Source organism: Simochromis diagramma, unplaced genomic scaffold (assembly GCF_900408965.1).
Source record: "Simochromis diagramma unplaced genomic scaffold, fSimDia1.1 OVJJ01000131.1, whole genome shotgun sequence".
Taxonomy (NCBI): Eukaryota; Metazoa; Chordata; class Actinopteri; order Cichliformes; family Cichlidae; genus Simochromis; species Simochromis diagramma.
Window position 1 is genome coordinate 11800657 of NW_024387200.1, and position 23856 is coordinate 11824512.

The 23856-nt window shown below is 42.2% G+C and overlaps 1 protein-coding gene across 2 annotated transcripts; it reads right to left on the reverse strand.

Moving 5' to 3' along the window:
• Positions 1-59: 59 nt before the first annotated feature.
• nap1l1 (nucleosome assembly protein 1-like 1) lies at positions 60-23011 on the reverse strand. Of its 2 annotated transcripts, XM_040050497.1 has the most exons (16): positions 22881-23011; positions 18827-18865; positions 17699-17787; positions 14840-14942; positions 12484-12625; positions 11220-11300; positions 10737-10865; positions 10511-10582; positions 10296-10435; positions 9689-9834; positions 9567-9586; positions 8958-9080; positions 8798-8830; positions 8661-8711; positions 4608-4644; positions 60-1917 (listed from the first exon to the last, which is right to left on the reverse strand). In XM_040050497.1, exons 2-15 carry the CDS (start codon positions 18841-18843, stop codon positions 4639-4641), a joined length of 1152 nt encoding a protein of 383 aa, XP_039906431.1. In that variant the 5' UTR covers positions 18844-18865; positions 22881-23011; the 3' UTR covers positions 60-1917; positions 4608-4638. The 2 variants fall into 2 exon arrangements, with proteins under 2 accessions (XP_039906431.1, XP_039906430.1); XM_040050496.1 differs by lacking the exon at positions 4608-4644.
• Positions 23012-23856: the final 845 nt, after the last annotated feature.

Here is a 23856-nt window from a genome sequence, read left to right on the forward strand (position 1 = left end):
ATATTCTACAAACAAAAACTTGATGGGGAGGAGAGAGAAAAAAAGTCAGCCATCACATACATGTTTAACCAATTTATTCATGAACATACACATACAGTTATTGAGTACATTAGTATTTTGTAGCATAGCATTTTGCCTTGACAACAGCTGCTCAGAAGGACGCCCCCACAGAAATCCAGTCAGTCCATTTCCAATGAACATGATCTGGACACTCCCTGCAAAATGCCAAGTACCCTGGATCTCCACAGTGGACATGATGATGCCCCAATGACAACCAACAGATGGCTGTTCTCACAACCGAGGGGAGAGAAAGGGGGGGGGGGGGACGCTAAAGGACTGGGGGGAGCAAAACTGCTGTTACATTTCAGTTCCTCTCCTGGCTTAAAGTATTGCTCCGACAACCTTTTCCAAGGCATTCTGGGTAACAAAGGAAGCAGGTTTGGGTGGCCAGGGTGGTGGGTCATGAGCCAACACAATGGCCTTATCACACTCCCCCATTTCTTTCACAGTGATAAAAATGAACCGTGACCTCAGCTACTGGGCTCAGGTTCACATGAGACATGAATTTGTTACATGATGGGGGTAAACAAACCGAAGAGGGAAAAAAGTGAGGTGTGAGCCCAATCTTGACACTCCACCCCCTCCCCTTGTCATCCACTGTGCTACATCTGCCCAACACTGTTCCTATAAAGCTTCCCTGAATGGGACTAGTGTGCCTCCCTCGACAACAACGGTAATGCACTTTAAACCAAATAGCACAACTTGAACTCTGCAGAGCGGGGCTACAGCAGCACCCCCTCTCACATCCCCTCAGGTATGGGGTGGGAGGAGTCAAAGGGCTGCTCACATTGAATAATTGGACAGGACACCACCGGTACACCACACAAGTAACAAAGTGCTATAGAAAAAGACGACAGCCACACTACTGCGAGCCTTCGAGGAGCCTGAAGCGTGAGGTTATTGGGGCTGTGTCCCAAAACTACGCCATCCTGACAAACTGTCTCACCCCACTTTCCAGAGTTTTCTTAAGATAAGGAATGTTCGAGAGTCGGCTGTAGAGAGCCACAGGAGCGAAGAAGTCACTGCAAACGTCAGTTTTGATATCATTTTAACAGTCCGTCCGGAGGAAGAATGGCAGACTCTTTAAGAGGTTCACTAATGGGGCCAGCCAGTCCGTTTACCGGAATGTTTAAGCGGAAAGCAGTGGAGCACAGGTGGCACAGGAATTCCCAAAGAAGTTGTGGGGGAGTGGAGAAAAAGAAGTCAGGTGAGGGGGTGGCAACTGTGGATCCCACAGAATAAACTGGACTGGACACTCAGGTGCAGCTAACACATCAGTCCTGTCTGGAAATGCTACAGTGCTTTGTGTGTTCTCTTTTAAGTGCTCAAGTCCCCGCTAAGAGTTTAGAAAACAAAAGCTAAAATAAATCACTGGGACAACCTGGAATTTAGCTTGGAGGAGAGGATATATAGATTGGTGTCGCCGCAATGCCAGTCTAAACCACAGCTGTTGTCTAAGAGCAAATACAACAAAAGACTTCACAAGAACCCAAACTAGTTTAGCAGTGAAGAAACAAGTTCATGCTTTTTGAGGGAGGTTATCTTCCTGCAGTCTAACTATTGTACAGAGAAGGAAGAGAGGGGAAAACAGGTCTAGTAAAATACTATGTATATCGAGCCACACTGCTCCCAGTATATTACCATGAGTTTTTGTAACAAAAATCTTGAAACCTTTTTTTCTCCAAGTTCTCTACCAAGAAAAATACAAAACATTATAAGGCGGTAAGTAACTATTTTTTTTTATTTTTTTATTTATATATTTCTTCTTTTGAGAAGCTGTTACAGTGCAGTTGATCCTCGAGGCAGCCGGGTCAGGCTTCACTGCTGCTTGCACTCAGCTGGGGGGGCTGCATCCTTCTGTAAGAAACAGGATGGTGGGTGTTAAGATGAAGGCCGCTCCATACAGACTCATTCAAACGGCACGTACGCAGTCACGCCACTCCACCACACTCAAGCAGCTACAAACTCAAACTTCTCACCTCAGCTATTTTTAAATGCAACAGAAATGACAAGGATGTGATGACTGACACATTCACATTAGACAGACAGCAGTATGAAAATACTTTTCGTTAAACAGTATTGATGCAAATAAACATCAGGCCAGGGATTCTTTAGGGTGCTGGTGAGACCGTTTGAAAGTGACATGACTTTCAGAGGATCGAGTGCACTCCCGTGGGAAGCTCCAGCAGCAGGTTAGCTTAGCAGTAGGCTGGCTCTGCTAAGCTAACATTTTTTTCTAATTATCATATGCAACTTGTGACCTTTAAGTGCTTCATATAAATCTTTCCCCATATGTCTTTTTGTATCAGCATGAGGCAAAATAGTGACAAACCTTAGATGGCCATTTCAAGTTTTTCTTCTGGAGTGTAAGAGTAAGAGCACTCATGATGAAAGCTAAGCTGACCACAGGTGTGAGGGAGATAAAGTGCTTAAATGGATAAAATAAAGCCCGATGTGGATGGCTTGGAGTTTTATAGTGCCCTGAGCGAGCTGTAGGTATTGCAAGTTTCTTTTACACAGCTAGGAGGTTCCTGTCATTTTTACTTTACTGCAGTCGTGACTGGGAAACTTCAGGGGGCTGTGCGCTCATGTCTGAGTAAGGACCACTTCCCCACCCACCAGCCTCTACTGCACAAAAACCATGAGCTGCCAGCATCCCCAACATGCCAGCCTAACATGCTAGTTTCAGCAATATTACGGTTCCTGCTTTAACGCACATTAGTTGGCATCTACCAGGAGCATCTCAGTCTTATGCAACTCTTAAAGCACATACCCTCAGACATCTTTCAGCACTCGCATGTTACTAAGCACTTCAGAAATCAGTGTGAGCCTAAAATCTTAGAAGGGTTTCCAACATCATAGAATACACTTTGATTCTCTTATTGTCAGCTGTGCCAAAGGATTAAAGGATTATTCTGTTCCATTTATCAGCACATTCATCCAGTAAACACATTTCTACTCGTCTACTTGATGCATTCTGAGCAACCAGGAATGACAGGTAAAGGTAATTCCTCATGAGATAAACAGTTTGCTCATTTTTCTGAGACTTAAATGTTGCCGTTTGAGAACGCCGAAATGTATCTTGGAGCCTTAGGAAATGACAACTTGCAGATCTCTCTGAAACATTACAGACATGATAGATCTCATTTTAAGACGAGCTGGTGGATCTTCTTGATGGGGTGTGTCAACAGAACAATCTGCTGTCCTCAGTTTGACTTATGCTGAGGAAAGAAACTCGCTCAGTAATCTTCAACAAATGCAGACAAATACTGGAGTTTCGAGGCCTCCATCACTGTGTGAGATAATCTCATAATGAGTCCTGTGGAGGACAAAATAATGAGAATGTTTGTTCACTAAAACAAAAAAGAAATCAGACATTTCTGTGTAACTTGTTGATTAGAGGCTGATATACCAACATCAAACCAGCTAACTGCCAGAGATTCAGTGACTGAAAATTTAGCTTCAAAATCTCCGCTGGTTAATTAAATTAACAATGGCTGAGGTATATATTTTTTAAACCAGCAAAGTTGAATAATGGGACTCCGTATCCACAGTATAAACTTGGGAGAGACCCAAACATCTGCCATAGGAGCCCATTTTCCATTAGCCCTTTCAAAATAACAAATGTCGACACTTTAAACATAAACTCAGGGACTTCAGATCAAATCAATTAGCTGCCAAATAAATGAAACACTGGGGCAAATTAAGGTTTAAAACCACACAGAGGATAATTAAGCCCCCGGCACACTCAGGGTGGGACGTCCTTGGACATTACACACTTGCAGAGGTGATGATGGCACGCTGCAGCTGTTCAAGGCTGCTCTTCATGGCCTGATGCCACACACATTACTACAGAGTGAGGTCGTTGCTGCCACCGTTCAACACGTGGCTTTTAATGAGCGACTCAAAGTACGCATTCAAAAAACGAACGCCCTGTCTGTAACCAACACCACTGCTGCAGCATCTGAGCTTCTTTCTCCATATACTACCAGAACTCCAGTTTCTAATGGATGGTAAAAGGCCCTTTAGAATTAAAAGCACTTTTGGGGACATTTGAGAGCCATTTAACCAGACATTAAGACATCACAGCAGCCCTGTATTGGGGGCATGTAGATGAACAGAGGTCATGAAGGAAAACAAAGGACGTTCATGGACGAACAGACCAATGACATTTAAATGGGAACTCACACATAAACAAAAAGGACATTTTTGCCAAACAAATCATCACCCTGATGAACTAGCCTGTGTTTGTGCATGGGAAGAGTTCAACATGGTGGGGACAAAACAAAGAAGGTTGGGCTCGCTTCAACATACAGAAATGATACAGGTGCAAATGCAGAGCTCTAATATGGGTTAAACTTCATGAAAAAAAAATAAAAAAGCCAAACCAGTGAGTTAGTAAGTCAGGATAGTGTTAACACAGCAGCCGAGGAAGGGTGGAGAGAGACAAAGATGGAAAAGCCATAACCCAAAATCAAAAGGTGTGGGGGTGGAGGGTGGTGGGGGTGTGATGGTGGAAAAGCTGACAATTAATGAGCTGTACCTACCAGGATAGGGTTATTTTTCTACAGTCACCACTTAAACCTAGTGAGGAAAAATTTAAAGAGTAGCTGACAAAATATGCCAAAGTGACAGGTGATGAAGACACATCAATGAATAGGAGGAAAAAAAAAAAAAAAAAGCCAAACTCGCAGAATACAGAATGTCAGATGTTTTAGTTGAGCAAAGCAGCAGCAGAGCTCATGCTTGTTTACATGCTGTGGTGTCAAACTCAGCTTCTTCAGTTTGGAGTAATTCAAAGTTACTAGTCTCAGGCCAAATGAGTCAACACGCAAGGTCATGCAGGCAACCCCTCAAAAACCCAACCTTACAAATATGACTACCTACAAAAGGACACTGAGTCCATTGATCACAGACGTTCATGCATCTTGCTGCCGTTTCCAATGCTTTTGTTTACTCAGTTTTTTCAGCTGCATTACCTTCATCAAGAAGGATGCAGAGAATCTCAGTGAACAAAGAGCCCCGCAGGAGACAACCTGTTATTTTTTGTCTCGGGGGGACTAGGCCAAATCTCATCAGATTTGCACTTCATTTGGTGTGTGCATGCCCACTTCTATTCAAATGGTTAAAGATGGGCACAGAATTTCTGGCCCATTAAAAGCTGCTGACCATGACGGGTGGTTCAAGCAATGTTAAACTGATAAATACTGTATAATGTTGTCTTTACATTCCATGCATTTTCAAGTTTATTTCTAATGCAGTGAATGTTTCCTGACAGGTGATGAAGGACCCCTGGCTCTCAGTCACAATACTTTACAAAGTGGTCTGGCTCATTGAGTAACCTGCTGAGTAACCATAATGTAGTAAAGATACATAGTAATAATTGGACTGTCACAATAAACACAGCTGGTGTGTTCAGGTTACAGTAAATTTGGAATCCTGGGGACGTAGGCAGCATCGGCAGCTCTGGGTGAGGGGGGATGTCTGATTGTGTCTACGGGGTGAGGAGGGGGGAAAAGCACCTACTTTAACTTGATTTATGACTTTAATATTGCAGTCATTTGTGACTTAAATTAATGTTTTATATCCAGTCTAAGGTTTAGACCAGGGGTAGGCAACCTTTCTGATGGCGAGTGCCATTTAAAATTTCCTCAGAAGTCAGTGTGCCATATGATTGCATTAACAATAAATTTAATAACGCTCTATGAAGTTACACAATAAAAACAAAAAAAAAGACACTTTTTATCCATAACAGCAAATGAACTGTACAACAGAAAATACAAACGCTATTTATGGTCTCCTCACGACAACAATAAGAAAAATAAACTGAGCCAATTTGGCATGTTTGTTAATACAGAGACACACATGTTAATGTGATCTCTGGTCTCCCACTCAGAGACACAGGTCTGTGAGTGTCCAGCATTCAGAGGCTACCTGAGGACTCATGTGAGAGAAAATCTGCTCACACAGACATGTAGAGCCAAATACTGTCAATAAGGCCTCTGCAATGTTCTGAAGACAGTTAAACTTGTCAGGTAGTGATGACCAGCAGGTGAACATGCAGCTCCATGAACACGCACAGCTGTGGATTCCAGCTGCTTCGATGTTGCATTAACTGGCATTACCTCAGCCAGTTAATGTGAGACAAATCCAGCTGCTCATTAAAGATTTCTGGTTTGATCAGAAAATAAAACATTGGTCCAAACGCCTGAAAGTCCCAAAAACGCATTGTGTCTCGAGTCTATGGATGTATCCGAGTATCTCCGTGGTGCTGATGCTGTGCTGAGTGGACAGCTCCTGAAGCTTTTGAAGTGTCGGAATATGGAAAGCTAACAACGTCCCTCCAAGTTATTTTTAGCCAATTACAAGTTGAATCTGGTAGTTGGGGTTGTTAGCTAAGATACTGTCATTAAGAAGCGACACAACTAATGTGTGTATGTGAGCTGATTTGCGATGTGCACCGCTGGCCCAGCCATTTTTTTTTTGGATGCACCTTCTCAGATTAATTCACTGCGTGTCGTGCTCAGGGCTGGACTGGGACACAAAAAAAAAAAAAAAAAAAAAAAAAAAAAAACAGCCTGGGCTTGACTAAAGACCGGCCCACCAGGTATTAAAGCCTTTGAATGAAAACAAATGCTGTTGTGACAGTGATGCACAGTCTTGTTGGTATATGTATGATTTCTATACATTTTACATCAGATAAAAACTTTGGTTGTAAGATTCAGATAATTATTTAATAACAGCCAGACATTTTAAATGAAAATAAGAAAGTATTTCTTTGTGCCCACCTTTCCCTGTTAATGCCCTACCTGCCCCCCTGGCAACACTTTGCTAGACCCGCCCCTGCACAGTTACCAGCTGTCAGCTACTTAGAAAAGGATCCTGGTGTTATTAGTCTCTCAGAAACAGTTCATAACTTCAACTCATCCATGTCACCTAAAAGGTAAACCTGTTTCTCCATCACCTGTTCAGTTCTGATGATTCAGTAAGGACATCTCCTGGTTTCATCTTCATGTTTCCCTCTCACCACATATCCAAACCGACATCATGACCAGCAGCTTTACAGCTGTGGCTCCAGCAAACATCAGCTGATACTAGAAAGTAATATTAAATAAATTCTAACAACAGCTGATCAAGCTTAAACGTGCTGCTGTTGTTTAGCGCGACATCCGCTGGTTTCCTCTTTCTGGCGCAAAGTGGGAGATAAACAAACAAGAGAGAAAAGCCGATCAGCTGATCATTGATCAGTTTCATGATTGAAGAAGCAACAGGAGAGGCAGGGGGAGAGAATGAGAGAAGAGGCAGCTGAAGCGTAACGACAGAATAACTCCAGCTTTGTGTCTTTTTCATTGTAGCTGAAGTCCGGGACAAACTGCGTCTCTTCTCAGCTCAACACGAAACATGTAATATTTTCTCTGAATGCAGGACGATTCTGTCTTTTTACGGGACGGTTTGCAACTCTACTAACTAACCTTATGAATAAAATAAAGTTCACTATCAGTGACATCATAGCACCACCCAGCTGTATAGAAACTCCATCATGCTAGCTAGCACGCAGTACGAGTTATTGTAACTGACTAAAAAGTCAGCACAACGAAAAAGAAACTCCACCTAAACTTGGTTCATATCTGACCCAGATAGACTGCAGGTCATAATTTCAGTTCACCTGACACTCGGACTGGCGGCCGCCTCGGGTCTCTCCTCCTCCTGCCTCTCCTTCCCTCATCCACCTGCTGGCCTCCACCACTTGCTAATGTTACTGAACCTGTGGAAGCTCCGCGATGCCACCACCAAACTACTGAGTTATTTTTACACACCGGCCAGCATCCACCACCTTTCATTGTTTACACCATTGCAAAAAACAAAATAAAAATCTGGCCAGTCCAGCTATGGTCGTGCCATCAGTAAACCCTTTGCGTGCCGTGCCTAGGGTTGCCGACCCCTGGTTTAGACTAAGATTGCCGTGGTTTCCAGATGAATTTGTTCATTAGGTGATGAAGTAAAGATAAATGAATGAAGATAAATTGCTTACTGGCAGATAGATTTTGATACGTTTCTGGGCAGTTACCATAAAATGAGGTAAAATCGTGTCCAAATGTGGCAGAAAGCCTATTGGCTAAAATTCTGTACAAACTTGAAGGATTTTTTTTTCCTTGTGTCCTTTTGTTTCTGGCATACTGTATCTGTGTTACTTTAGCTTTAACAACAACAACATGCAGCATTCAAATTTCAACAACTTGTAAAAGTCAAACTGAAAATGGAGCGCTGAAAAGACAAAATATCAACTGGATGCATTTTCTGTCTTAACCAGAGAACCAAACCAAGGTCACAACAGAACAGAAGCTGAAGCAAATTAAAGCTGGTGTAAAATGAGATGCATTTGTTGACAGTATGTATTCTGTATGTTGAAATCAGCTGTTCTCCACCTGCAGCTCAGGATCCTCAGGTGACAGAAAATTATGCAGAAAGATTCTGAACGCAGTGACTCGTGAAGCTATCCATCGCCTTAAGTAAGAAAATCCTGAGCCATCAAAGTTGAGAACTGCTGAGTAAGGTCTTTTCTCACAGCACCAGAGATCTTTACAGACATGTTCTCTCACCTTGGGATCATAGTCGGGGTCGTTCTCCTCGTCAGCCTCCTCTTCACCTTCCTGAACACACAGCACAGGGCAACTTCAGTCTACAACTTCCAAAATGTAAGCTTTAGTGGCCTGTGGTAGTTTTTTGGTGGTTTTACCTCATCATCTGCCTCCTCTCCCTCTTCATCATACTGTAAAAGAAAAACATTTGTTAAGAGCCAGGATCATGCCAAATTAAAATGCTTATCTAAGTTGAATTAATTCTTACAACTCAATCACTTTGTAACCCCACCCAAGATATCAAATGCCCACACTCACATCATCGTCATCATCCTCTATGGCCTCTCCTGTGAAATACAGCACCGCTCGGGGTACGATACGTTCGCGGATGAAGTGGCCAATTTCAAAGTCAGCAGCCAGAATGGCTTCCGAATCCTCATCCTGAAATCAGACAGTTTATTCATGCATTTCCTGAACAAAGTGAGAAAGCAACCAGAGCTGCCCCCGATTCAGCATTTCTATACAAATGGCATCTGAAGTGCGTTTCCTCCTTGGAGGGAAGAATGGGTACAAAACTGATTACAAATCCTCTGGCCTGTCAGGCACTAAGGTTTGCCTTTAAGATGTGCCAAGATGCAGCTGGAGTTAGTTTGTGATCAAATTTGAATTTTGTCAAAATCAAAAGTTGAGAAAACAGTTTGTTGCTAAACTGTAGTGGCTTTGCTTCTAGTATTACTCAATATTAAGATTCACAGACCAGCCCCTCTGGCAACCTTGACTGTAGTTACTTATCTGGGTCACCAAATCACGTTTTTAAGTCACTACATAATGTTTGAGGTTAATGGAAGTGTACGTCTCATGTAAAGAAGCTCAAGTTAATATCAAAAGACATCCCAGGTGAAACAGTGTGTAAAAGCACCAACTTACCAACTCGCCATTTTCTGGGACTGCAAAGAAAGCACAGATCAAAATGAAACAATGCAAACAAAACTCAGACTGGAGCAAACTCTGTATAGCAACGGTCAACTTCTCTGCCATGTCACTCTTACCCTCTGGTGGGGTGAAGAAGTTGAAAAAGGAGTCGTTGGGGACTGTTTTGGTGACCGTCCTGACCGTGCCACGGCCCTTGTGCTTTTGTTTCTTTTTGATTGTTTTCAATGTGACGTTCTTGCCCTTTGTCCATTCAATCGTGCAGCTGTTGTCAAAAACAAGGAGCAATGGAAACAAGGTCAGGAGGCAGCATTTGAAGTGTCAAATCTAAAAAACATCTTGGATGTACGAATTATCCAGTAAGGACTTTCAATTATCCTCTGCCTCTCTGGTTGGAGAGCAATACTGGTGGCCACCAGTGCTCACCCACAACCTCCAAGTTAATACGAGTTTGGTATACATTTGATTTATAAATTGTGACCTCGAGGTCACAGAGTTCAGACTCATCTCAGATATTTGGTCGGTGCACCTATGGTATGACTTTCAGTCCTATGTCAGTTCACAAGCTGCCACGTTGCCCACTCAACAGCACCACTCCATCAGCCTGTGACAGCCGAGGTGCAAAACTGAAGAAATGATAAGCTCTTTGGCAGCATTTCTTTATGTGCATCAAAAGTTGCTTAGAAAACAAAAACCTGAAAAGAAAAAAGAATCGCCGACACTCACCCTGCGCAGCTCATGATCTCTGGCCCATCGAAGGAGAAGGGGTCGTTCTCATCGGGCTCTGACCTCATCTTGTAGGTTTTTGTCAACACTGTGTTTGTGAAGAAGTCGTTTGGCTCAAAGTGGAACTCTAATGTGAAGCTCTGGTGAACACAAGAGGCTGATGAGCAAACAGTCAGACTGGTTTTAGCCATTTAAAGTATGAGAAGCACACTTACCATTGGCTGTCCTGGATCTGAGAATTTTACTTTAATGTCTTGTAAATGCTTAAGGATGGGTTCATCATGTTCCTGAGGGGAGGGAAGAAGTGGTTTAGAAGCAAACACACAAAACCACACGAGCCAGCCTATACAGCTATTGGCCAGGAGGTGGAAGCAAACCCTGATTATTGAATTAGAGAAGTAGTCGCTGTCTGTGACCCATTTTCTGTGTGTGTAAACATACCTGCAGCATGTCACTGAGCAGGTCCACATTTTTGAAAACCGTTAACCAGAATTCAGGAATGCCTTTGGGGTCTTCTTTTTCCTCATCCTTCTTCTCTTCCTCCAACTTGGCCTTCTCCTTCATCTCATCCTGGTTAAAAGAGGTTTTCTTCTAAGTATTTGTATGTGTGTTTGGTGAATAAACAAACCAAAACATTTTATGCCCTGTCCACATATACAACCACACAGCACTGAACAGTAATGACCAAAAGGGGGTGTTTAAAAAAACAAAACAAAAACCTAGCGTCACATGCAGCACCATAGTACAGATTTAATCCACTCTGAAAAGCAGATGTCTGAAATCAGTGATGGTTGGATGCTGTGCTGTCACTTTGGGAAGACAATTGGGTCCACGTATGAAATGTGAAAGCAGAAAAATGCAGAAAGCCAAGTATTTATACAGTAAGCATGCAGGTGTATTTGTCATTTGTCCCTGCTTACGTACCGTCAGCTCTTCCTCTTCATCCGCTTTCCATTCACATTCCTCATCTGTGGGCTCATAAGCTGCTTTCACTATGTCACTTCTCTGTGAGGAAACGAGAGAACCATCTGAATTACAAATTTACACATGCATTTATTTTATACTGCAAGTTATACCACAGCAAATCAGTTCTTACAAAATAAACAAATCCTGCATTGTGTGAGTTGTATGAGAACAAGCGATCTCTGGATTCAAATGGCAAAGTAGTCATTTCAAACAGTGTTAATTTACAGGAAAAGGTGCCTTTAACACTGCATTAGAGACATCAGAAACACCCAGAACAGCAGCTTGAAAGCAGTCCTCACTGCAAAGGTGAAGGATCGTGCACTTATGTTACACGCAGTACAACAGTGTGATCCAAATCCATAAAGGGGCTTTTTACAACCTCTTCTTTCATCACCTTCTGATGCAACACAAAGCAAACCTTTCAACACAAGTCAGCTTAAAGCATTTACTTGACTATCAGTTAACATTTAAGAGGAACTATTTTTATAGTTGAGAAAACAACTCATTTCATTTCCCAAAAAAATTCTGGTCCCAGATTATCAAAGGTTTGCAGCATATCTGAGAAAAGCTGCTTTCTTGGCTCCACCACAGATGGAAGAATGATGAAAGAGCTATGGTTACTATAGATACACTTACACACATGGAGTGTGCTCAAACAGCAGACCAGAGCCATACGTTTTCTATGCAAGCTCTAAGTTCCCTGAGCTGCTTCTAAATCCTGATGTAGCTTCACAGATTCAAGAAAGTGTGCACTCGAGGCAAATGATGCTCAAGGAGAAAGCGTCAAACACATCAGTATCAATGCAGGTCTAAACCTACTCATGTCCAGTTACAACGTGAGAGCTGCACGTCTTGTTCAAATCGAGCGCTTTGGCCCTCAGGAAGCGCTCAGCAGATTCTTGTATTTAATCAATATTTAGGTAAATGTATATGCAACCTCTAGGCTTATGAGAGTTTCTTCTGAAGAGCAGAATTTGTGATTCAACAGTTCTTCAAAAAAACAAAAATAAATAAATACATTCTAAAAAGACAGTTTTTAAATTGTCATTTATGTCATAAGTCTCTGTAAAGGGAAGAGCCATACAAAATTAGGCTTCTGGTCTCACTGTGAGTGACTAAAGAGTGGCTGCATCACGCTGGAACACATAATACGCAGTAAGTTTTACTTTGTGGTGACAAACCATGACTTCTTTACAAAGTATACACAAGACCAAAAACATACTTTGTCGAAGAGGGGCTGGTAGAGGGCAGCATACTTTCTTTCCAGCTCATGTACTTCCTCGTAGAACTTCGCTTCAATGTGGGCACATTTGACCTGCAGGTTCTTGAGAGCATTGACACGTCTCTTTACGACCTTTGGTAAACTGAGGGAGGACACATGAACAGAAGACATGAGGACAATCCTGGTTATTGAAAAGTAATATTTAAACTCCAAGTAAAAAATGTAAGTGTGTATGTATATATATATATATATATATATATATATATCCACTTGATTGTCATTCGTTTTCTAGCCCTTACAAAAGAATTATAAGTCACAGGGGGAAAAAAAGACATTGAGGCAAACAGTGGCCTCCTCTTCAGAAGTTAATCTGCAGAGAGCTTTAGAGAATGGCAACAAAGTGCAGACATACTCTCCCGAGAGGATCCATAGTGAGTCAGGATGGCCTTCCAAGAAAACATTTTAAAAACAGTAAAAAAAACTATGCTGAGAACTGCTTTTATTCAGATTTGCTTCATTTAACATCAGCGTCGGTTTCTTTTGCAGATTTACTTGGTGGACACTTGGGGAACTTGTGGCCTGGGTCTTGCTGTAGATGAGAGAGGGGTTCCTCCTCATGTCTTACAAGGTCACCTCCATGTTTGCTTTTAATGACAGACAGTTTATATTTTTAAAACGTAAACTGAAATGAATATGAAACCATTTCATCACATCCATGCTTCTCATTTCCAACTCATCGCAGACTTATTTTGTAGGATGCTACCGATTCCATTCGGCTAGCTTTCAATATAGTGCATTTATCTGATGGTGGAATAAATTCTCCTGTAATACAAATCTGCTCTTTCTGCTTGTTCTTTCACATCAGACCCCATGTTTCTGCATTTGAAGGTGCACATCTCTGCGGTCCCATTTGGACACCCTGCAACTTTAACATCCTAATTATATCTTTAGAATCTGTTGAATGATCAGTTAACCAGACTCAGAAGTGCAGAGAGACTGCACCCAGTCAAGTTTCTCTGCAGTGTGGTAAATTAGAGACGCCTGCACTAGCCTGGCAGGGGAATGCGTGTGAGTCCCAAGTGCTGGGATGCAACCGGTGAGTTTGGTGGTGACTGCCAAACACTTGACATGTTGATTAAAGAGCTGCTTGCTGATGGTTTTGCTGAAGAGAGGAGCAGTGGGTGGCTCAGCCAAGATGCACAGCGACGCTCACAACCTAGCATCTCAGAAGCCCCAACCACTGACTGAACTGTCACCGTTTCAGCAAGCATCCTTCAGTGTGGTTTTTGTTAAAAGTATCTCCTCCACTTGGATTATTTTCGTTTTAACTATGACTCACGTCAGCTGCGATTACATTTCCTGGACTCAGGCAACAAATTGATCCATGTTAACTCAAGTGACTACACAAAATAAAGTCATTGTGCAGCTATTCGCCCACTAAAGCAGCCCTCATTATTTACAACTGATGCCAGTACTATGCCCTGAAATGCAGTGCCCCACTGTCCTTTTTCCACAACATCATTGTATGCATTTATTTTAAAGGCTCTCTGGTATGCCGTTTTATGAAGAACACCAGGTGCTCACAGCCACTTACACTGAGAAAGCAGAGCTAGACTTTGGATTTTGCATTTTAATACGAACAGACAATTTTGTCTTGTTTGAACGTCTGTTTAATGTTTCACTGCCTACAGTCTGGAAGTGGTCTGTAACACATTAAATGGGTTTTCCTATTACCATACATCTCACCTTTATGTGCCTCAGCATACCCAATTTAAAACCAGCTGTCCTTACAAAGTGATGTTTGAAACTCAACATGCGTTCTTCCTTCATCGCATCCGAGACGATAATAGCTGACCTCGCCAGGGGCTGAGGCTTCCCACTTCAATGTAAGAAGCCCACCTGCTTCACACTGAAACCCAGTTGTATTTCTTGAGCCATGTAGTGTCACACCGGTAGATGCTCATCAACTCATGACTCGCTTGTTTTGACTGCACCGTTGGTGTTGACCTCAACTTCAAAGTCATTTGCATTTCTACTCAATAAGGTGTCGTCACCATTTCAGATACTCATCAGTATGCTGAAGCATGTAGATTGTAGGTGGATGTTTTTGATTGTCTATTTGCAAGGAAGTGATTGCTGTAACTGATGGAAAGCCCACAGCAACAGTTGCCAACAGCCAGACTTATAAAAAATAAAAAATTAAATAAAAAAAAAGCAGGATCTACTGAACAAAATTTAGTGAATACCACTCTTGCATAAAAACCTTAATATAAAAACAAAAACAAAGTCTGTACATTATTCTCAATTCAGAGCTGCCTGTGTGCTGCTCAGGCAAGACAAATGAGCCATCCCTCACCTCTCCATGTACCCTGATGGTGAGCCATTCAAACCATCCAGCCTCTCCTGCAGCGCAGCCAGGATCTGTGGATTCTGCATCATCTGGACAGTCAGCTGACGAGCTGAAGAGAAACATACAGTGAAAAGAAATCTATGAGCAGAACTTGAGCATCATCTCAGAACTGATGTTGAGCGGGATTCACTTAAAACTACACTCAAATATACTGATTTATAATTGAAACCCAAATCAGGAGCTGCACAATAACAATTTTACGATTGTTTTTGTAACCATTCCATCACTGCTCGGTGGAGTGCTCTTAAGTACTTTGCTTGTTGTATGCTTTAAAGTGTGGAAACAGAGGTTGATGTCTGGTTATGTGCATTATGAATGTTGCATATACATATATGCTCAGCAGTCAAAGAGTGCTCTTTGTGCAGCCAGACAGGTGACAGATGGTACAACCCAAGCGTCCGACACATTGCTCACACCTATCAAAGCTCAGTCAGATTGCTGCTGGCAGGTGAGAAGATTAAAAAGACTGGAAGTCACTTTTCTCTGCTGGCACATCCTGGACATTTTCCTTGTGTTACAAGCCAAAAATCAGCGAGCTGTCAGGGATGCTGCACCGAGTCAAATAAATAAATAAGCTTCTCTGAATTTAGACAAAATCAGCTCCTTAAGCAGATGCTTTAATGTAGAATTCTGTAGTAGACCAAAAACACAAGAAGGGGGCTGTTATGAAGTGACAAAACAAATGTTGCTCCCCTTGTGACAAGGGGTCACCACAGCAGGCAGCGCCACATGTTTTTATTTGGTATAGTTTAACCCTGGATAACCTTCCTGAAGAAACCTGAAAGTGGATTTGTGTCTCTGGCTGAAACTGAACCACTGACCTGTGTGTAAACCACCACATTAGATTGTTTTAGAGAAGCATCACTACACCTTTACAAACTGATCCCCCTGTAGTCTTCAACTGTTACATTTGAGGTTTTAAAGCTATACACACTTAAACCGGGTCACTGAGGGGGATTTTAATTATGTTAAACCCCATTTGCAGCACTGTCAGAATTAAGTTAACTAGCAGTTGTAGCACATTCCTCAAGTTATGTAAATGCAGGGGCAAGTTCAGCAACTATAACTGCCCATGTTGTTAAACTGACACCAAAAAAAACAAAAAACAAAAACCTCAAGTCAAAGTCTATCAGCTCAGCTTACTGGAACGACTGTAGGTAGGGCTGTTCGATATAACGATATATATCGGTCGGATGACGATATAAAAACATCTATCGTTTCATTTTACGCTATCGTTTGTTTCGTGGTGTCGCAAAATAAACAGTTTACGGTAATGTTTTTTTCATCGTTCTGATGTCACTGTAGTGGCTATATTAATTTCTTAAAGTTCTCTCTTTCTCTTATATTTAATATAACCACACAGATGGACAAGCGCCTGTTTTTATGCATCGTCGATGCAACAACGATGGTAACACCATCGCGTGTCCGCTTGTTTATTTTCCACATAAACCTTTCACAATAAAGCTCAAGATCCTGTTGAGACTTTTCAAAATAAACTGAATCACGTGAAAGATGCAGAATGTTTACGGATGAGAAGTAAAAAAGAGCCGCCAGGTGCTAACAAATAAACCTTAGACTCAAACATTAGAACAGGCTTCTCCCCGCAGCACGCCGTGTAATAAATACTCACAAAGAAAACGGCGGCCGTTACAACTTATGTCTAAAAATGTATCGTTTCATGCATCGGCTAAAACACTCGACTCCAGCTACATGACGCGCAGCTGGAAACACTTCACGCAAGTCGAGCTGCCCGAGAGTCACAGAATTTACAGAAAATGTAACATTTTTGTGATTTATATCGTTATCGGACGACAGATGTCTTATATCGGGATATGAGATTTTGGTCATATCGCACAACTGTATTGAATTTCAACCAAGGTGCCGCTACTACACAACCAGCAATAAAAACTTGTTTTTAATCATTACCAAATCTACCAACCACAGGAACTGTTCTATAGTGCATCCACACACTACAGATAAACTGTACTACACCACAGTACCTGTGCAACTGAAGCTACAGCATTACTGAAACCCTACAATAAAGCAGAGGAGTATCTGCAGGGCGTGGGGTGCTTCATGTAATTAATAGATTTACATTCAGCTCAAACATCAGTTAAAAATCTCAAATGTTCAAAGCTTGTGATTCCCAAGTTACAGGTGTTCCACAACAGCCCTCATGTGTGAAATCTCAAAAGATTTCTTAATGAGGGTCTACACTGCATGTTAACGCCAGCAGGCTGCAACCATGTATTACTCATGCATTTATAATCCTCCCCCAGCTTCTAGGTCTTGTGTACAGACTTCCTTAAAGTGCGGCCGCTGTGACAGATCAGACGTAGGCAGCCAGAATCAGTCTTCTTTCAAGTCTGGCTTTTAAAAGACTGCTCAAACTAGCTATAAAAAGATAGGCCCAAGCAGCAATCTATATCTAGCCACAATAAGCCGGGAGTAGGCCAATATGTGAGTAGTCGTCAGAACCATTGAGGATCAAAGAATACATAAACAGCATCGAGATCCCAAAATAAAACGGATCAGTGCTCCCAGCTCTCAACTGTTAAGTCTATTATGTTGTATTCAAGTTTATGTGCCACTTTGTTCACCCACTGATACTGAGTGTTTGAATTGCCATCTTCTCAATGTTATCACTTGGCTACTGATATTCCTTTGGCACTGGCTAAATAGCTTTTTTTGTGGGGGGGGGGGGGGGCACATGTGACCCCACATTCCCCCACTTCTACATTTCACCTAAACCACAGAATATGCGCAATTCAACTCCAGACTGTAAGTATACTGAGACTGCCTTACCTTTGCTGTTTTCATCTTCTCCCGTTTCCTCCTCTTCCACTTCCTCAACATCCTCCATATCTGCTGGGTCCATCTCAGCCTGATCTTTGCTGCTCAAGGAGAGAGGGGAAGGACAGAAGGTGGAAATGTTAGCCAAAACAAAGCAGTACTTATGAAGGAACATTTAAGATTGGCCAAACTACTCCTGGCATCTTTTGGCTGATCACTGACCACTATGCCAGCCACATGTGGCAGTAATAGCATGACTAACAATGAAGAGCCAACTGCCATGCTGACACACCTTGCCCAAGATCATCCTGATACTGAGTGAGGGCCAGCAGTGATGTGGTGCAGCTCTAAAAATTCACTAGTAAACAAAACTGGAGTCTGCCTTTACCCATGATGCTGCTCAAAGCAGTGAAACATGATGCCCAACTTCAAGATGCAGCACTATCACAGTTCAATACCGAACATAACACAGCTTCACTAGCCCGTCTCATCCTTCCATCAGGCTGCAGACTATTGTGAAAAATCAATGCCCAAGAGTGGAAGAATTTAAGAGTCAAAGAGACAGCTTCCATCCGATTGGGCCATTGTTACAGAGCCATACATGTTTTAAAGGTGGCCTGTAAAACATGCATTTAAAGGGGGGAAAAAGTAACCCTAGCTGTTGGAGAGGTGTGTGGAGGAGCTCCTACTGCACTGCACCCTTAGATTTAACCTGAGGGGCACTTTCTGAATCTGAAAACTCAGTACCAGAAACTGCAGTTCCTCCAATGACCACATGAAGCTGGCTCCAAAAACAAGTCCAACTACTGTAGGCTTCATGTTAAAAAGTCCCATTTCATATCATAATGAGTGTGCAACTATAAATCACTGCCTCTTTTGTAACAACGACACAGGAATTTTAGAATAAAAGGCTGGAGTGTGGATGCTTTGACAGGTGTCCCACCTGCAGCAAACCCCTTTGTCAGGCTTTACCGCAACTAATCTGGACCTCTCCATGGTTCTGCTTTTGGTATATTCAAGGTTTACCTTATAAGCACAAAAAATGTCACCTTCAACTTAGAAAAAGAAAAAAAAACAAAACGAGTTGACAGAGAGGCCAAATGTTTAATTTTAGTTATCAACACCACATAATGTACTTACTTGTCGATGTCTGCCATATTAACCGAGTCTCAAGTGATGCTAGAAAGAAAGAACAGAACCAGTTAGCTTAGAAATCCTGGATTACATGTTATTGTTACCAGAGGGGTGCACTACACAGGCTTTTTGCAAAATTGTTCAGCCTAAAGGCAAAGCTGCATCTATCCTAACCAGGTTAGGAGAGGGCAACTTATTAACACAACCTGCTCAAAATGACTAGTTTCAGTTTAAAAACTGGCTGCAAGAGCCAGAGTAAATCATTTAATGACAATAGGCAGAAATTTCATACGCACAAAGGTGTAGTGCAATTTGTATAAGTACCAGAGGGCACCAAAGACACATGCATGAGGTTACGCATGATTGAGCTATAGCACACTTTATGTTATGCAACTTCTGTTCTCACAGTGGAAAGTTCAGGAGTAATGACCACAACCAAAATGCGGCTCTTATCAGTAGTTCATCCGTCTGTTGAGCCTCATCTCTACCTTTACACATCTTTTTCTAGTAAGCAGTTAAAGGGTGAATACCACCACTCTGAACAATTTTATGTAATATACTTAAAAACAAAAAGCCTGGCATGTCCACTAATATTAAGAACTTGCAGAAAGGAAAGGTATCTGCGGGGGCATTGAGGATATTAATGTGCATTCATGTTTTTAATTAGTACACTAAGATTTCTGTTGAACACCGTTTACAACCAACTTCTAAGCTAATATAAAGATACTGGTTTAAATTTAACAGTCCTTCATTGTGTTGTTAAACAGCTACTGGAATGTTACTGAGCACCTCCACAGTAAAAAAATAAATAGAAAAATTTCTGTAATAAGCGCCCCACAATGTTGTTAGAGAACGCTAATAATAAACCACAAAAACTCGAGTTACTTCATATCAAGTCCCCTTCCCTTCTTATTACCACAAAACTAAAATGATATATAGTTTTTATTGTATAATTTTAAAAATGTAAAACTGCAGCCTCACCATTTTGATGCAAATGAAACTAAACTGGCTGTATAAGTAATGATACTCCTGAAAATAGTGCACACACAGCACTACCCTCCACTCCAGAGGAAATGCATGAAAAATGCATATAAAAGGAACCCTAGGCTGCAGTCAACACAGCACTGACAGCATCTCACGAAAGATCAAAGCAGAGCCTTATGAGGCATTCACACACTGATTAAAAACAAAAGACTGAAAATGACTTTAGTGCATATGAATGTCATCTTTCCCTCATTAGTCCTTTGCCGATCAGTACAGCAGTCTGTTTAGCACTGTGGCTACTATTACCTGCTATGATCGATATTCAAATAAACTTTACTAATCTCTAATAACACACCCATCCCCAAATAATTAAGTAAATAAATAATTAACTTCTTTTTCCAAAGAATTTTTATTAAACACTCAGGACTTGTCTAAATCCATCACATGCTTATTTTAAGAGTCCTATCCCAGTCTACATGGGATCAACCCTGGCTGTTAGTCAGTCACCCCCTTGCCACTCAGCCAAGGCCACCTTCCCCTGAGAGACTGATTAGGGTGGCGGGTCCTTGATGCAATTCAGTTGCCTCTCCCTACAGACATATTCCAACTCCACCAGCTGGGAGTTTAGCTGCTTGACAGCAGTCCCTTTTCTACTCCTGTAGCCTGGTACAGTTTGGTTTAGCACTACAGGAACCAGTTCTCCACCAGCTCTAGGATGCGACTTGCATGCAATTATGTCCCATGGAACAGGAAAAGAACTGCTAAAACCCATAAAGGATGGACCCGAGACTCACTGAAGAGGCAGCTGAGTGCCATGGAGGAACACATGAGCCAAAGTATTTTTTCCCCATTAAGAAAAAAAAAAAAAACAATTATTCAATTTTTTTTAAAAGTCTAATGGACTTTGACTACCACTACTTTATCATAACAATGTTACAAGACACATTTTATATGAATCATCACTGACCTAGCAACACATGAATGACACGACGGCATTTCAGCAGAGTGCAGATGATGGTAAAAGGTCCATAATCCTTTTCCTGACTGCCATGTTCTTGCTGCTGTCCCAACTCATCAGCTCATTAACTACATTCAACTGTCATCCCAGGGGCAAATCTGTCCCTTGTTAGCCTGTAACACTAGCAGCTGCAGGGCTTCAAGAACTAAAGCCTAGGAGCTTATAATCTATTACACTTAACTTTTGACAAATTAGAATCGAAACCAAAAATCTATGTAGGTCTTTCAACAGAGCAAGGAAATTATTTCAACAAAGCAGCATATCATAACTGTTTATCTCAGGTGGGCTATATTCAGCCGATACGCCAAGATTATTCAGCTGCAGAGCTGATGTGACACTTTTAGCTTAGAAAAGTCACATGACAGATCAATGCGTTTCTTCCCTCTTGCAGAGGATAACTGATTTAGGGAGAAGCCTGCCTTGTTGGCTGGTTTGTGACTTTAATTACATCCCATTTCTCAAATGAAACCTGCAGTCTGCCACTTTTGGAATAGCAAGAAACGTTTTTTAGGCTTTCACTTTTTAAGTTTACACTGACAAATGAATAAATCTGAAAGTGTCTAGGAATAATAAAAGCACGTATGCTTTGTTACTCTAGGATGACACCCACCATCCCTACCACCTCTCTATTTCTCCAAATTATTGATAAGTACTGGAGAAAGCTCTTAGGACAAAAAAAAAAAAAACTTCCACTGTGCAGAATGAGATGACAGTGTTTTTAGTTGGGGTAGTTGGTAGTTGGCTTATAATGCACGAAACAAAGACTTGGGTATATTACGCACAGGATAATACCAGCCTGGAGCATTTTCTATCAAATTGCCCAGGCCAACCTGCGTCAATATCAACAGCATGCCTCATTGTTTAAGTCCCTAAAATACCTCAACTTGTTTTTTCATTGTGAAAAGTGATAACAACATCAGCGCTTCCAGAGCTATATGTGGCGATTCATTTGAACAAAAAAAGATTTAAGCTGCTCCCACTTTGTATGGTGTGTAATTGCCATTAAAAAAGAAAAAAAGACAACTTAAACCCACCTACGTCTTCCCTAGAGAAGACTAATTGCAACACTGAGCAGCTAATTGATTACATTCTCCTAAAAACATCAAACTGGCCCAAAGACAGACCCTTACTCAAGATAGCCATTTCTTCTATCCCTGCCCAGCGACCACGTGTTGCATGCTGAAGTCATGTCGACCCATTCATGACTAACAAAAAGCCCCGGGTGGATGCCTGCCTGCTGAAACCACATTTCGGCTTCATTTGGCAGCCAACCTGTTGAAACGTTTACTCATTTTACCCACATAAAACAAGCCGGACTCCGGCTAGTGTACAGACCAACTTTAGCCGGCCTGCCTCAGTCTAGTATCAAAGAGCTCTTGTGTGTGCGCTGCTAGTTAAAGCTAGCTTGCGTGCTGCTAGCTCGATGCGCACTACTCGGGGAGAGCAAGTGGGAGGAACAGCTTCGACAGACACGGTGCTGTAACTAGAAAATATGGGCCAGTTAGGAAGTGGTGTCAACGCTCCAGCACCACGTTTTAACCAGCTTCCCCTTATGTAATAGAACCAACTATCCAATTCAACCAAACGCCGCGTGCCGTTATCAGTAAAGCTAAGTCTCGTGAACAGTCCCCCGTCCCCCTCCATCTCCACCCACCCATCCTCCACAAAAATAAAAATAAGGTCAAGTCCAAAATTACAAGAAAGGAGACACGTGTCAACAAATGTCGAAAAACGCCGACAAGTGCCGGACTTAGCCAGCGTTTTGTCCTCTCTGCGAATGCAATGACTGGTCAAACAGTCCGGTGGAAGCGGGCGAACATAAACGCTGTTTTATTGTTTGTTTTTTTTTTCCAAATCGCGTGTAACGTTAACACACATCATGGTGGAGCCAGTCTCAATGGCTGCTGCCACTGTCTGACTTGACTAGCATTAGCAAAAGCAGCGCTGTCACCCTCTTGCCACCGTTCGCTCATACAGTGGGACTGAAATTCAACTTCGGGGACGACGACCAAGTTTGGGGCGTTAGCGCCGAAGCCATTCCCAACTCCCGTCTCTTACCTTCGCTGTCTAGCCGGAGGCTGGTTTGGTTAGCGGCGCTACGCAGTGAAGCGGTCTCGGGGAAGAAAGAGACTCCGCTCCGATGGCGGTAAAAGGGAGAGAGATCCCGCCGCCTGCGCTCATATACATCCGACGTCATCACGTAAACCGGCAATCACCGAGGCAACGCTGTGCATGGGAGGGGCGGCGGCGAGGTTGCCCCTAGGGGGGGGAAAGCAGAGGATGAGGAAACATCGTTCCAGTCCTCCTTATAGTCTTCTAATCATCTGGTTGCTGCTCTTCATCACCTCATTCATTCATTATCGTCACAACTCTCTCTTAATCAGCGTCTTAAACTTCTTCACCATGTCATTTCCAGTCATTATCTTATACCACGATTGTCATGATCGCAGCTACCAGCTCCATTGCCTTCATCGTGCAAGCAGTCGTCTTCATCATCACTGCCTGGGGAACTGATTACACTCATCATGGACGTTGTGACGCTCGTCCTTTTGCCATAATCTTCATTCTCAGTTTCCCCAGCAAGATTCGTGCTCCCCCTGTTATTAGCATCAAAATCACCATGTCTTCACCAGCATCCCCAGCCACTTTGACTACAACAAACCACACTTTGGGACCTTTTGTTGGCGGTATCTGTTTTAGTCATAAAAACTCTCAGACTTCAATGCTAATGTGTGTTTCAGCTGTTCTAGCTATGTTTTAGCTTTTCTGTGAAGCACTTTGTGATTTTTATCTTGAAAGGTGTTATGCAAATAAAATGTTACTTACTTTTTACTTTACTTACATGGTGACCCAACAACGTACTCACACTTTATGGTGGTTTGCTTAAAAATGAACTGTGTGTACACCGCTGTTACACTGAACAATAGCACACCCAAAAAAGTTTTTTTTATAGATTGAGGACTTAAAATCTGAGATAGGTAATGGTTAGCAATGGTTAGCACTCTTGCCTGGCAGCAAGTAGGTGCTGGGTTCA

Bases quoted from the DNA above. Each gene is read 5' to 3' on its own strand.
- nap1l1 (XM_040050496.1), bottom strand. The intron at 11,301-12,483 runs GTATGTTTTTGG...GTTTCCTCACAG, and splicing joins ACCAGCCCCTCTTCGACAAA to AGAAGTGACATAGTGAAAGC. The intron at 1,918-8,660 runs GTGAGAGAACAT...TGTTTCTTACAG, and splicing joins ACCCCGACTATGATCCCAAG to AAGGATGCAGCCCCCCCAGC.